Below are 13,325 nucleotides of genomic sequence, written 5' to 3'. Positions count from 1 at the left end.
GGATTTAGAACAGGCAAAAGGAACCAGATATCAAATTGTCAACATCCATTGGATCATAGAAAAAGCAAGAGAGTTCCAGATAAACTTCTGCTTCATTGACTATGCTAAAGCCTTTGACCGTGTGGATCACAACAAACTGTGGAAAATTCTTCAAGAGATGGGAATAAAAACCACTTTACCTGTCTCCTGAGAAACCTCTATGCAGGTCAAGAAGCAACAGTTAGAACCAGACATGAAACAACAGACTGGTTCCAAGTTGGAAAAAGAGTACGTCAAGGCTGTGTATTGTCACCCTGCTTATTTAATTTCTATGCAGGGTACATCATGCAAAATGCCAGGCTGGATGAAGCATAAGCTGGAATCAAGATTACTGGGAAAAATATCAATAACCTCAGATATGCAGATGAGACTGCCCTTACGGCAGAAAGCAAAGAGGAACTAAGGAGCCTCTTGATGAAGGTGAAGGTGGAGAGTGAAAAAGTTGGTTTAAAACTCAACACTCAAAAAACTAAGATCATGGCATCTGGTTTCATCACTTCATGACAATAGATGGGGAAAATATGGAAAGAGTGACAGACTTTATATTCTTGGGCTCCAAAATCACTGTATATGGGGTCTGCAAGCAGGAAATTAAAAGCTACTTGCTCCTGGGAGGAAAAGCTATGATGAAACTAGACAGGATGTTAAAAAGCAGAGACATCACTTTGCCTGCAAATGTCCATATAGTCAAAACTATGGTTTTTTCAGTAATCATATATGGATTTGAGAGTTGGTCCATAAAGAAGGCTGAGTGTCGAAGAATGGGTGCTTTTGAATTGTGGTGCTGGAGAAGATTCTTGAGAGTTCCATGGACAATAAGGAGATCAAACCAGTCAATCCTAAATGAAATCAACCTGAATATTCATTGAAAGGACTGATGTTGAAACTGAAACTCCAATACTCTGGCCACCTGATGCAAAGAGCTGACTTATTGGAAAAGACCCTGATGCTGGGAAAGACTGAAGGTAGGAAGAGAAGGGAGTGACAGGATGAGATGATTGGATGGCATCACCAACTCAGTGGACATGAATTTGTGCAAACTCTGGAAGATAGCGAAGGACAGAGAAGCTTGACATGCTGCAGTACGTGGGGTCACAAAGACACAGACTTGACTGAGCGATTGAATGACAAATACATATGTAGGTACATACAGACTTAACCCTTGAACAACACAAGGTTTAGGAAAACGGACTCTCTGCATAGTCAAAAACCCTCATGTAACTTTTGGTCATTTCTCTATATCCACTTATTCAGCCAAACCTATTAAAATAGTACAAACTTCCATAATTGTCATGTATGCTTTTATATGGGTAATGCAACTCATAGTTTTTCTTTTAGGAAAGCAAAAGAAAATTACTTGAGATAACATATGTTACTGAGAACTAATACTTTTAATAAATGAAGTTCTCATTAAAGAAATGGAATTTCCAAACGTTTCTAATCCAAAGTTAGGAAAATTCTGAAGCGTTATTCTTCAGTCACTTAGTCGTGTGACTTAGTTTTCTGCCTCTCATTTTCTGCCACTAGAGTGGTTGTGGTGTGACTTAGTTTTCTGCCTCTTCATTTGCTGCCACTAGAGTGGTTGTGGTCGTGGTTGTTGTGGTTGCTGTTGTTGCCGTCCAGTCCCTCAGTCGTGTCTGACTCCTTGCGACTCCATGATCAGCAGCAGGTCAGGCTTCTCTGTCTTTCCATTGTATGGATTCTATCAAACTGATGTTAAGACCGGACCTTGGTCACTTTGGTCTGTTCATGCCTAAGAATCACTATGCAAAGAATGAAATTTTTGCAGCTGAGGTAGTTGTCGTTACCAAAGGGAAATTGATCCAGATTCTGAAATAAACATGAGGAGGCCTACGTCTGCAATCAAGAGATTCCTGAGGACTTTCTTAGTATTAGCATGTCCTGTGACTAAAATCAATTGACATCTACAAGAAAACAATCCAAGCAGGACCACGAATGGTCAGACCCTCAGGAATAAAGTTTAGGGTTATCCAACCAGATGAAGAACCAGGACCAGCTGACAAGCTTGCTGAGGGTGAAGGGAATAGAAATGGGTAATAGAGATAAAGTAGTTATAAATACCAGTGAGAAAAGGTGACCACTGTATAAAACATGTATTTGGTTGTTATGAGTATTTCTTTTATTCTGTTTTGAATAAGTTAGAGTGCATTTATGATATACATGTATCTACTGATGTAGACCATTATCCTAAACATGGGGCCCTTCTTGTTGACTATCAGTGCATTTCGACAATTAAAAGTCCAAAGATGCAATAAATTGTCCCTCCTCTGCCATAGTTGTACCCACAAGACTTGGTCAATACAGCTTCGTGCCATCTCCACTCTCAAGGAGACTCTCAGTCCTTCAGGAAAGGTCCTTCAGATCCACTTTCTTCTCCTTGCTTTGGATTAGCCCAGGAACCTGGCATTCACTTTCCCTTTGGAGTGAAAGTGCTTCTTTACCAACTGCCCTTTAGCAAGCTACTGTCTTGGATATGGCTGGCTAAGTCAGGTAGGACCCGGGATGCTAGGAACTAGGGTGTCTCTTCAGCTGCTGACTATACTGAAAAGGCCTCCTTGGGAGAGTCCTGCCTGTTGTGTTTCTTATGATACAACCTTACAGGACAGTAAGGTCCTGTATGAGAACAGTGTGGAGTCAGTATTCACTTTGAACTTTGCCCCTAGGATTCCCCTAGAGAAATGACTGGTAAATGGAGACCTTTTGGGTAGAAGGGAGGACTCAGTCAAGTGAGCTGAGAATAGCTCATCCTCTCAGTAGAGTCTGTCCTTGTCCAGAGAATAAGAGCCCAGCTGGGTGATGCTGTGGATCTGTCTGCTCAGCTCATGGAACATCTGTTTTGTAGGCAGAAAGAATTGCTGGGAAGCTACCTATAGATGTAGAGGATGCCCACCCCTGTCTTCAAGCCATTTTCACTGACCTGGGTAAGGATATGTTGACCTTTGGGGATAAAGTCCACTTGGTACCTCTCCATCTTTGGTCACCGTGCACATCATGTCCTGTGTTTCAGCATTGTTAAACAGTTTTCACTTTCTCCACCTAGTCATATAGTCTCAGCCTGGGATCTCTGAACATGCAGTCACTTCTGTCTGAATGTTTCTCCTTCTCTCCTTATTTCGGTAATTTCTGATCATCCTTCACATCTCCACTTACATGCCTCCTACTGCTCCTCCTCCAAGAACTCTTTCAGCCTGGGTCAGGGGCCTATTCTGGTTCTCACAATGCCCCAAGCTTGTCCCATTATAGCCTTCGTTACTTTATTTGTGACCATGTATTATTTGTCCCTGTTTCCTCCACATGCTGATTCCATGAGGTCAGAGAATGGGACAATCTAGTTCATCATAGTCCTGTCCAACTCCTAGCACATAGTACATTGCTGGCTCCATGTAAAAACCAAAGTTCTAATGAATGGATAAGCCAAATGTGGTACCTCCTCAAAGTGAAACGTTTCCAGACTTTCAAAGACAGAAATTCAGACACATGCCACAATACAGGTGAACCTTGAGGACAATATGCTAAATGAAATAGACCATTCACAAAATAACAAATACAGGATAATTTGACCTTCCAAAAATACTCAAGTATCTAGACACCAGTAGTTAAATGATGGTTTCCAATATATGGGGATAGATGGAAATGGACAGCTGTTGTTTAATGGACACAGAATTTCAGTTTTACACTTTCTAGAGATAGGTTGCAAAATAATATGAATATATTTAACACTACTCAACTTTACATTTAAAAATAATTCCATTCATAAGTTTTATGTGACATATTTTATCACAATCTAAAAATTCAGTTCAGTTCAGTCGCTCAGTCGTGTCCGACTCTTTGCGACCCCATGCACTACATCACGCCAGACCTCCCTGTCCATCACAAACTCCCGGAGTCCACCCAAAGCCATGTCCATTGAGTCAGTGATACCATCCAACCATCTCATCCTCTGTTGGCCCCTGCTCCTCCTGCCCTCAATCTTTCCCAGCATCACGGTCTTTTCCAATGCGTCAGCTCTTCGCATCAGGTGGACAAAATATTGGAGTTTCAGCTTCAGCATCAGTCCTTCCAATGAACACCCAGGACTGATCTCCTTTAGGATGGACTGGTTGGATCTCCTTGCACTCCAAGGGACTCTCAAGAGTCTTCTCCAACACCACAGTTCAAAAGCATCAATTCTTCGGCACTCAAGTTTCTTTATAGTCCAACTCTCACATCCATACATGACTACTGGAAAAACCATAGCCTTGACTAGACGGACCTTTGTTGCTAAGTAATGTCTCTGCTTTTTAAAATGCTGTCTAGGTTGGTCATAACTTTTCTTCCAATGAGCAAGTGTCTTTTAATTTCATAGCTGAAGTCACCATCTGCAGTGATTTTAGAGCCCAGAAAAATAAAGTCTGACACTGTTTCCACCGTTTCCCCATCTATTTGCCATGAAGTGATGGGACCAGATACCATGATCTTAGTTTTCTGAATGTTGAACTTTAAACCAACTTTTTCACTCACCTCTTTCACTTTCATCAAGAGGCTCTTTAGTTCTTCTTCACTTTCTGCCATAAGGGTGGTGTCATTTGCATATCTGAGGTTATTGATATTTCTCCTGGCAATCTTGATTCCAGCTTGGGCTTCCTCCAGCCCAGCGTTTCTCATGATGTACTCTGCATAGAAGTTAAATAAGCAGGGTGACAATATACAGCCTTGACATACTCCTTTTCCTATTTGGAACCAGTCTGTTGTTCCATGTCTAGTTCTAACTATTGCTTCCTGACCTGCATATGGATTTCTCAAGAGGCAGCTCAGTTGGTCTGGTATTCCCATCTCCTTCAGAATTTTCCACAGTTTATTGTGATCCACCCAGTCAAAGGCTTTGGCATAGTCAATAAAGCAGAAATAGATGCTTTTCTGAAACTCTCTTGCTTTTTCGATGATCAAGCAGATGTTGACAATTTGATCTCTGGCTTCTCTGCCCTTTCTAAAACCAGCTTGAACACCTGGAAGTTCATGGCACAGTTCAGTTCATGTATTGCTGAAGCCTGGCTTGGAGAATTTTGAGCATTACTTTACTAGCATGTGAGATGAGTGCAATTGTGTAATAGTTTGAGCATTCTTTGGCATTGCCTTTCTTTGGGATTGGAATGAAAGGTGACCTTTTCCAGTCCTGTGCCCACTGCTGAGTTTTCCAAATTTGCTGGAAAATTGAGTGCAGCACTTTCACAGGATCATCTTTCAGGATTTGAAATAGCTCAACTGGAATTCCATCACCTCCCGCAGCTTTGTTCTTAGTGATGCTTCCTAAGGCCCACTTGACTTCACATTCTAGGATGTCTGGCTCTAGGTGAGTGATCACAATACTGAGGGGGTGAAAAAAGTTGTTCCAGAAACAAATTCATATATCCATAAAATTTGGTATATAGTGAAGTTACCAATTCAAGTAAGTTAGAAAAAGATGATTTAAAATGATGGAGAACCCATTTCAGTTTGCAAAAATTGACTACTGTATTCAGAAAAGAAATAAAATTAACCAAAATAAAATTGTAAACTATAAGATTTCAAATAAATCATGGGAAAGTCAAGTGTAGTGTAAATTATTTACCCAAGCATACTTTGACCCTTACTGCAAGTCTATAAACACAAACAGAAAAGACACAAGAAAGATTAATCTGAAATTTTCTTAGGTCTAAAAAGAGCTTTCTAAGGTACAGAATTGGCCTAAGTTACAAGGATATGCTTATTGTATACCTAATGATGAAGGAAATAGCTAGATTTAATAGCAAAAGCCTTGAAAACAGATAATAATTTGACACAGAACACTTATCTGTGAGTCTGGATGGCTGAGGGTAGTTTTACAAATATATTCTTAAAAACAGAGCGAATTCTTGAACAAATAGAAATAAGGCAATTTTGATGGTTCCTAATATCTGAATGAATAAACATATATTAATACTATTCTGTTTCTGACATTTTTGTTCAAAGACAAAATTGTGATAGAAACTTATGAGATAAAACCTCAGTGCCTATTTCTCTTAAAATCTACTTCATTCCTGAAACCTTTCAAAGAGTTCTTCTCAGGTCTTATAAGAATGATATAGCACTTTGGGACAAAGATACAGCTTAGAAGCCCAGCACTGGAGGCCAAGATGGAGAAGATCTCCACAGCCACCATGACCTTGCCCTTGGTGCTTGTGGTAGACTGGGAGAAAGGTGACCCAGATACTGCAGAACCAACAGGCTGAAAGTCAGGAACTTGGCTTCATTGAAGGTGTCAGGCAGGTTCCCGGCCAGAAAAGCCAAGGAGAAAGTCCCCAGGGCTAAGGAGCCCAGGTATCCCAGGACACAGTAGAAGGCAGTGACTGAGCCCTTCTTGCACATGATAGTGAGCTCTTTGGGGTCAGAATGAGTGTCCATCCCAAGGAATGGAGGAGAGGTTCCCAGCCAGGCTCCACAGATAATCACTCGGATCAGGGAGCACATGGGAATGACATAGTTAGAGGCTCCTGTTACCAGCAGTCGCCTCATGGTTCTTCCTGGTGTCCTGGCCTTAAATACCAGAATTATAGTCAAGGTTTTGGCCGGAACAGTAGCAACAGCTACAGTGAACACAGCTCTAAAGGTGATTTGTTGGAGGATGCAGGTGGCTGTGTTGGGACAGCCAATGAAGAGTAAGGAGCAGAAGAAGCACAGGAGGAGGGAGATGAGCAGGACATAGCTGAGAGCCCAGTTATTGGCCTTGACTATGGGAGTGTCTCGGTGCTTCACAAAGATCCACAAAACCTCAGCTGTGATGACACCAAAGCACAGAGCCATGCAGGCCAGTGACATCCCCAAGAAATCCTTGAAGGCCAGGAAGGTTAAAACTTTTGGGAGGCAGCGATTCCTCTCACTGTTTGGATACTCTTGAGCTGGACACTGGACACACTGCTCTGCATCTGGGGAGAAAGCAGACTCAGTATTTATTTTCAGAATTTGTTCTTTTTCCCCATCACCTTTCCTGTCACTATATGTGCTGGTAACCCCTGATGTTACTGTTAGACACCTGAAGTTTAGATTCTATTCCTGAGCAAGTCACAATGCTTTTGGGTGCAGATAAGGCCAAATTCATGTAAATTTAATCTTCAGCATGTGTAGAGGTCAGGATGGATGATCCGTGCTCAGTCAATGTCACCAAATTCCTTACTATTTTCTCTATTATCCCTAGTGTACAGGCAACAAAATTGAAAAATAACAGAAAAATTTCACTTCATCCAAATTAAAACTTTTGTGAGTCAAAATCCCACATCAAGGGAATGAAGGGGCAACAAAGCAAACGTAAGAAAATATGTGTAAATCTTCATTTAAGGGATTATATCCTCAATAAATGAAGAATTTCTATAACCTCACATAAATAACAAACAATACAAACCAATTAAAAATGAACACAGAACTTGTGTATACATGTCTCCAAAGAAGCTATATATACATGAAAGAATGTTCATCAATACTACATGTTACAAAATGCAAAGCAAAACAGTGAGACACCGTTCTGGACCCATTAGGATGACTATTATTTTAAAAATAATTTTCAAAATGTCAGGTGTTGAGCACTGTAGCCTTTGTACATTGCTGGTGGTAGTGTTAATGACGCAGCTGTAATGGAAAACTGTTGGGAGTTCCTCAGAAAACTAAACATGGGAGAGCATCAAGGTAGGGAAACAGAAGGAAGTGGAGCTCACTTGGACCTGTGAACACATCATGAATACATGTAAGATAGTTTTTATTGGAAACAAACTGGAAACAAGTAGAAAATATTCTTATAAAAGTAAAACTGCAAGAAAGACCCACACAGACTCAGAAGTGGAAGAGAAGCTATCAAGTCAGGCCAACAGTCCTAGAGCCAACAAGAAAGAAGAGGAGGATCACACAGGCTCAGAAATCCTCCCTGGGGAGTGAATAGGTCAAAGTACATCTTGGGTGTTCCAGTTCTGGAGTCCAACACTGGACTGGGGGCAAGTGTTCACTAGGCTGGTTGGAAAAGCAGTGAGACTGAGAGTGAGTCTGTAAGAAACCTAGATTCTGCTCATGAAGAGTGCGCTATATACACACACACTCTTCCAATCTCATGGAAAAAGGCAGAGGAAGCACGCTGAAATTTTCTGGGATTCTGGCTAGTTTCTCACAATTGTTCCACTGCTTCCAATCCCAACTCATGTGCCAGTTATGGCCCTTTTTGCTCCACAGTGCAGCTCCATTGTAGGATAAGACTGCTACAGATGTGGAAATGGGGAAAAACCAGCTTGAAACTGGCACAAAATCTAATCTGGATGATGCCACTAATTACAAATATTAATGGTAAGCAGCAGAGTGAAAGCATCAGGAACTGTGACCGGTCTTCCTGGACTGCAAGTGCACACACGCCTGAACACAATGGATACCTGTTTCATCCCTTTTTGTTTCAGCACCGCCCCTCTCAGGGGCAAAAGTGCCAACATGGAAAGAGGTAAGAGCAAACTTAGAGCAAACAGAATCACTTAGAATCAAACCTCAGTGCTTCTACTCCAGACATTTTGGCCTGACCCGATCCCCACTTGGGTAGTGTGGATCACTGAACAGAAAAGGAGACCCTGCTTATAAAGGACTCTATTTTTAATTCCTCAGTCTTCTGCCCCACCTCCTACAACAGTGAGAGCTGCCAGCATCCCCTGAGAAGAAGATAAGAATACTGCTCACTTCTGATCCAGTTCCTCCACCAAAGCCATTGGGTACATGTAGACTTCTATAGATGCTCTAATGCACAATGGCATCTGTTCAAGACAAGAATAGTCATCTGTTTCATCTAATTTCACATAGGCAGAGAAAGTTAAGCAACATGGGAATAGTCTCAAATAAAAGAACACCAACAACAAAAGAAACATTTGTTAAACTGACAAAGGAGCACTTAAATATATGAATCAAATATTAACATGCATCAAGGGAGAAATTGACAATGACAGTATATTAGGGGAACTGAACAACCTACGCACTTCAATGGAGAGATCATCCAGGTCAATAAGCAAATAATGCCCTTAAAAAACACATTGGATCAGACTTAAAATCTATCTACAGGACATTTCATCCAAAAACAAAAGAGTACACCTTCAATTTAAGTGTCCATAACATGTTTCTGGGCTTCCTGGGTGCCACTAGTGATAAAGAATCTGCCTGCCAACGCAGGAGATGCAAGAGACATGGGTTCAGTCCCTGGGTCTGGAAGATCCCCTGGAGGAGGAAATGGCAACCTGTTCCAGTATTCTTGTCTGGAATATTCCATGGTCAGAGGACACTGGCAGACTATAGTCCATGGGGTCGCAGAGAGTCAGACATGACCGAGCAACTAAGCACAAGCATGTTTCTGGACCAGATGACGTAATAGGCCACAAGTCTCAGCTATTTTAAGAGGATCAAAATTATGTCAAGGACTTTTTTGACCTCAATGGTATGGATCTACAAATCAGAAGGAAAAGATAGGGATCATGGATTAAAAGATATAAACTACTAAGTATAAAATAATCTACAAGAATATATTGCTCAACAAAGGGAATAACATAATCAATAATTTATATTGTTTATAAACTATATATATATATTTTTATATATATATAAACTATAATCAATAGTTTATAATAACTTAAATTGAGTATCATCTATAAAATAGTTAATCACTATATGGTATACCTGGAGCTAACATAACAATTATACATCAATTAAAAATGTAATAATCAGAAAAATTTTATCATAGAAATGCTATATAATTGAGCAAATCCCCTTCTCTGTCTATACTCAAAGGAACTGAAAGCAGTAACATGAATAGGTACTTAAACAATGTTCTTAGCACCAACACTTAAAATAGTCAAAAGATAAAAGCAATCCAAATGTCCTTAATGGACAAATGGATAAATAAAATGTGGTATATTCATGCAATGAACCATTGGTCAGTCTTAAAAAGAATGCATTTTCTGACACAGGCTACAATGTGGGTAAATCTTGAAAATATTAGCCTAAGTAAAAGAAGTCAGGCTACAAAGGGGAAATACAAAATGATCCTACCCAAGTGATGTAATTGGAGTCTTCAAGCTCATAGACCCTAGGAGAGGGGGTAAGTGAGAGTAACTGTTTCAAAGGAACAGAAATTAAGTTAGATATAATGAGTTCTCCAGAGGAATAGTGGAGATGATTGCACAACAATGCAAATGGATTTAAGGTCCCTCAATTGTAATCATAAGAATGCTTTGAATGTTAATTTTTAAAAGTATTTATTTGACTGTGCTGGGTCTTTTTTGCTGCCTGGGCCTTTCTCTATTTGTGGTGAGCAGGGTCTACTCTCTAGCTGTGGTGCATGGGCTTCTCATTGCAGCATCTTCTCTTATGGCGTAGCACAGGCTCTAGAGTGTTCAGACTTCAGTAGATGAGGTACAGGGGCTCAGTAGTTGTGGCTCCAGACTTTAGATCACGGGCTCAGTAGTTGTGATGCATACGTTTACTTGCCCCATGGTATGTAGGATTTTCCGAGACCAATGTCTTCTGCATTGACCTGTGTCTTCTGCATTGACAGGGGGATTTTTAGTCACTGATCCAGCAGGGAAGTTCCAGTAAATTTTATATTATGTATAGTATACCATAATAAAAACAAATAGTACAAAAGAATAAATAAATGTGTGAAGAGATTGGTTCATGACTCCTTTATCAATGCCTTCACTTTCCTTTTCACTGGAAAAAAAAAGTGGAGTTATCATAGGGTAATTAAACATTTTTATACCTGTGTGGTTGGAAATGTGTCTCTCTGGGCAAAAAGCACAAATACAGCAACAAAAAGGCCTTCCTTCTTGTGGAATTTTCCTATATCCTGAAATGCAACTCTGGCTACAGAAAGATTTAGGTATCTGAAAGGAAAAATAGAGAGTCACTGGTCATAATTCTGCACATGATTAGGTGCTATCAGAGGACATCTATATTTCTCCCAGAAGAAGAAAGGATGTCTCACTTTCTACTACATTGCTGTGTGTGCTCCCTCCTCCCTGCTTGGTTGATATCATCTAGACATCTAAGTGTGGGTTATGAGGTTTGTGTTACCTGTCTTTCTTTTGAAACATTTATGCAGATAGCCAAAATTTTATAAAATTATTTCATGGCTTTTATTTCATACACTCCTGGCAACATACCTTGTTTTCCTCTTGTTTAACCACCTCACCCCAAAATTCGATCAAGGCACATAGTCATGTTTTCATGATACTGAAAATTTATGTGCAGAAAAAATATTTTACTATACTCCCATACTTGGCTGCATAGAAGGCTGTAGGTTTGAGATAAAAGTACCTAATAATGTGAAAAGCTACCACCTTACTAAAAGTAGCTTCAAGAAACAATAAATGTATGGTATGAAGAGGCAAAGTTTTAGTATGTGTGGGGAAATGAAGATTATGATCCAATTCTGCATGCCTGATCCAAGTATTGCAGTTTTATCCAGAAATAACACATTACTCTAAAGGCATAAATCATTGCTTTATTAATCAACAAAATATTACTGTGGAATTTTCAACTAAAATGAAAGGAAATCATGTTCAAAGTTTTGATGTACATAATAGAATTGTTCAATGATCAAAGGACATGAAAATGACCTAAGGAATGCATGAAAGTGAAAGTGAAGTTGCTCAGTCGTGTCCGACTCTTTGCGACCCCATGGACTGTAGCCTACCAGGCTTCTCCGTCCATGGGATTTTCCAGGCAAGTGTACTGGAGTGGGTTGCCATTTCCTTCTCCAGAGGATCTTCCAGTCCCAGGGATCAAACCCAGGTCTCCCTCATTGTAGGCAGACACTTTTCCCTCTGAGCCAGCAGGGAATGCACAAATGGAATTTTAAAAAATAGTTGAATACTTAATCTACATGTGATTATTTAAACATAAGTAGGACTTTCACAATACATAAATAAGGCTCAGAGTTCCCACTACATCCACGACCTTTATTCATTGCACTCACTCAACTGCTGTATGAATACATATGCTGAAATTTGAAATAACCGTCTGTACAAACATGCTTATTTTAGACAGTGGCTCATATTGTGTGTAAGATTACTTAGTATGAAGTCTAGACATTGCATTCAAAGAGTAAATATAGGAAATTACGTTGTGTTTGCACACACAACCCACAGAGCTGAGGTGTCAGGCACAGTCATTGCCCACTAGGCACTCTGGTGTGAAGCAGTAGGCACAATGCCTCAGCATGGAGTACCCTGTGAATGAGTGAAACTAGATCAGGCACAAAGGCAAAAGATGAGAGAGGTGGCTGAAGATGGTGAAGAGGGATGGTGTTCACCTATCCTTATGAAAACACCAAAATCACAAATGACTGCTGAAAAATCATCAAAAAAAAAAAAAAAAAAAAAAAAAAGGAAAACCACTGGAACCTGCTAAAAAAGATACCTTACATCCAAAGCAAAAAAGAAGCCACAGCAAGATGCTAGGAGGAGCACAATTGTAAAATCTAATCCCATATCTGTTGGATGAACTACCCACAAACTGGAAAAGCATCGTACCACAGAAGTTCTCCCACAGGATTGAAACTCCTGAGCCCTATATCAGACTTTCCAGCCTGGGGATCTGGCAACGGGAGGAGAAGGCCAGAGAGAACCTGCCTTTGCCGGCCGGTGGGGTTTGATCACAGGAATTCCACAGGACTAGGAGAAACAGAGACTTTAGTCTTGAAGGATGCACACAAGGTTTTTGTGCACCTGAACCCAGAGTGGGGGTGGGTGGACAGTGAACTTGTAAGAGAATGGGCCAAACAGACCTGCTAGTATTGGCAAGTCTCCTGCAGAGGTGAGAGTAGCTATGGCTGATTGCAGGGACAAAGACCCCAGCAGCAGCAATTCTGATGAATACTCATTGGCATGAGCCCTCCCAGAGGCTGCCATTAGCTCCACCCAACCGTCTATATATTCCAGTGCTGAGATGCCCCAGCCAAATAATCAATAGGGCAGGAACACAGCTCCATCTTTCTTAAAGTCCTCCTAAGCATGACCCTGCCCACCAGAGGGACACAACCCAGCTCCACTCACCAGTGAAGTTTCTCCCCAGGAACCCAGCACAAACTTCTTAGATGGCTTCATCCAGCAGAGAGCAAACAGAAGCAAGAAGAAATAGTACCCTGAGACTTGCAGAATGGAAACTGGAGTCACAGGAAGACAAAATGAGATGGCAGAGAGATATGTGCCAGATGAAAGAACAAGATTGATAACCTACTGCAAAAAGAGTCCAGAATAATG

The 13,325-nt window shown here is 40.6% G+C and overlaps 1 protein-coding gene across 1 annotated transcript; it reads right to left on the bottom strand.

Moving 5' to 3' along the window:
- Positions 1-6,061: 6,061 nt before the first annotated feature.
- LOC122700749 (vomeronasal type-2 receptor 116-like) lies at positions 6,062-12,974 on the bottom strand. The gene is given in 5 exon segments (XM_043913807.1): positions 6,062-6,235; positions 6,237-6,276; positions 6,278-6,980; positions 10,823-10,969; positions 12,851-12,974. Coding segments are annotated over 5 exon segments (1,188 nt in total).
- Between the last annotated feature and the right edge of the window lie 351 nt (positions 12,975-13,325).

Source organism: Cervus elaphus, chromosome 9 (assembly GCF_910594005.1).
Source record: "Cervus elaphus chromosome 9, mCerEla1.1, whole genome shotgun sequence".
Classification (NCBI taxonomy): Eukaryota; Metazoa; Chordata; class Mammalia; order Artiodactyla; family Cervidae; genus Cervus; species Cervus elaphus.
This window is presented reverse-complemented; position numbering and strand designations above follow the sequence as displayed.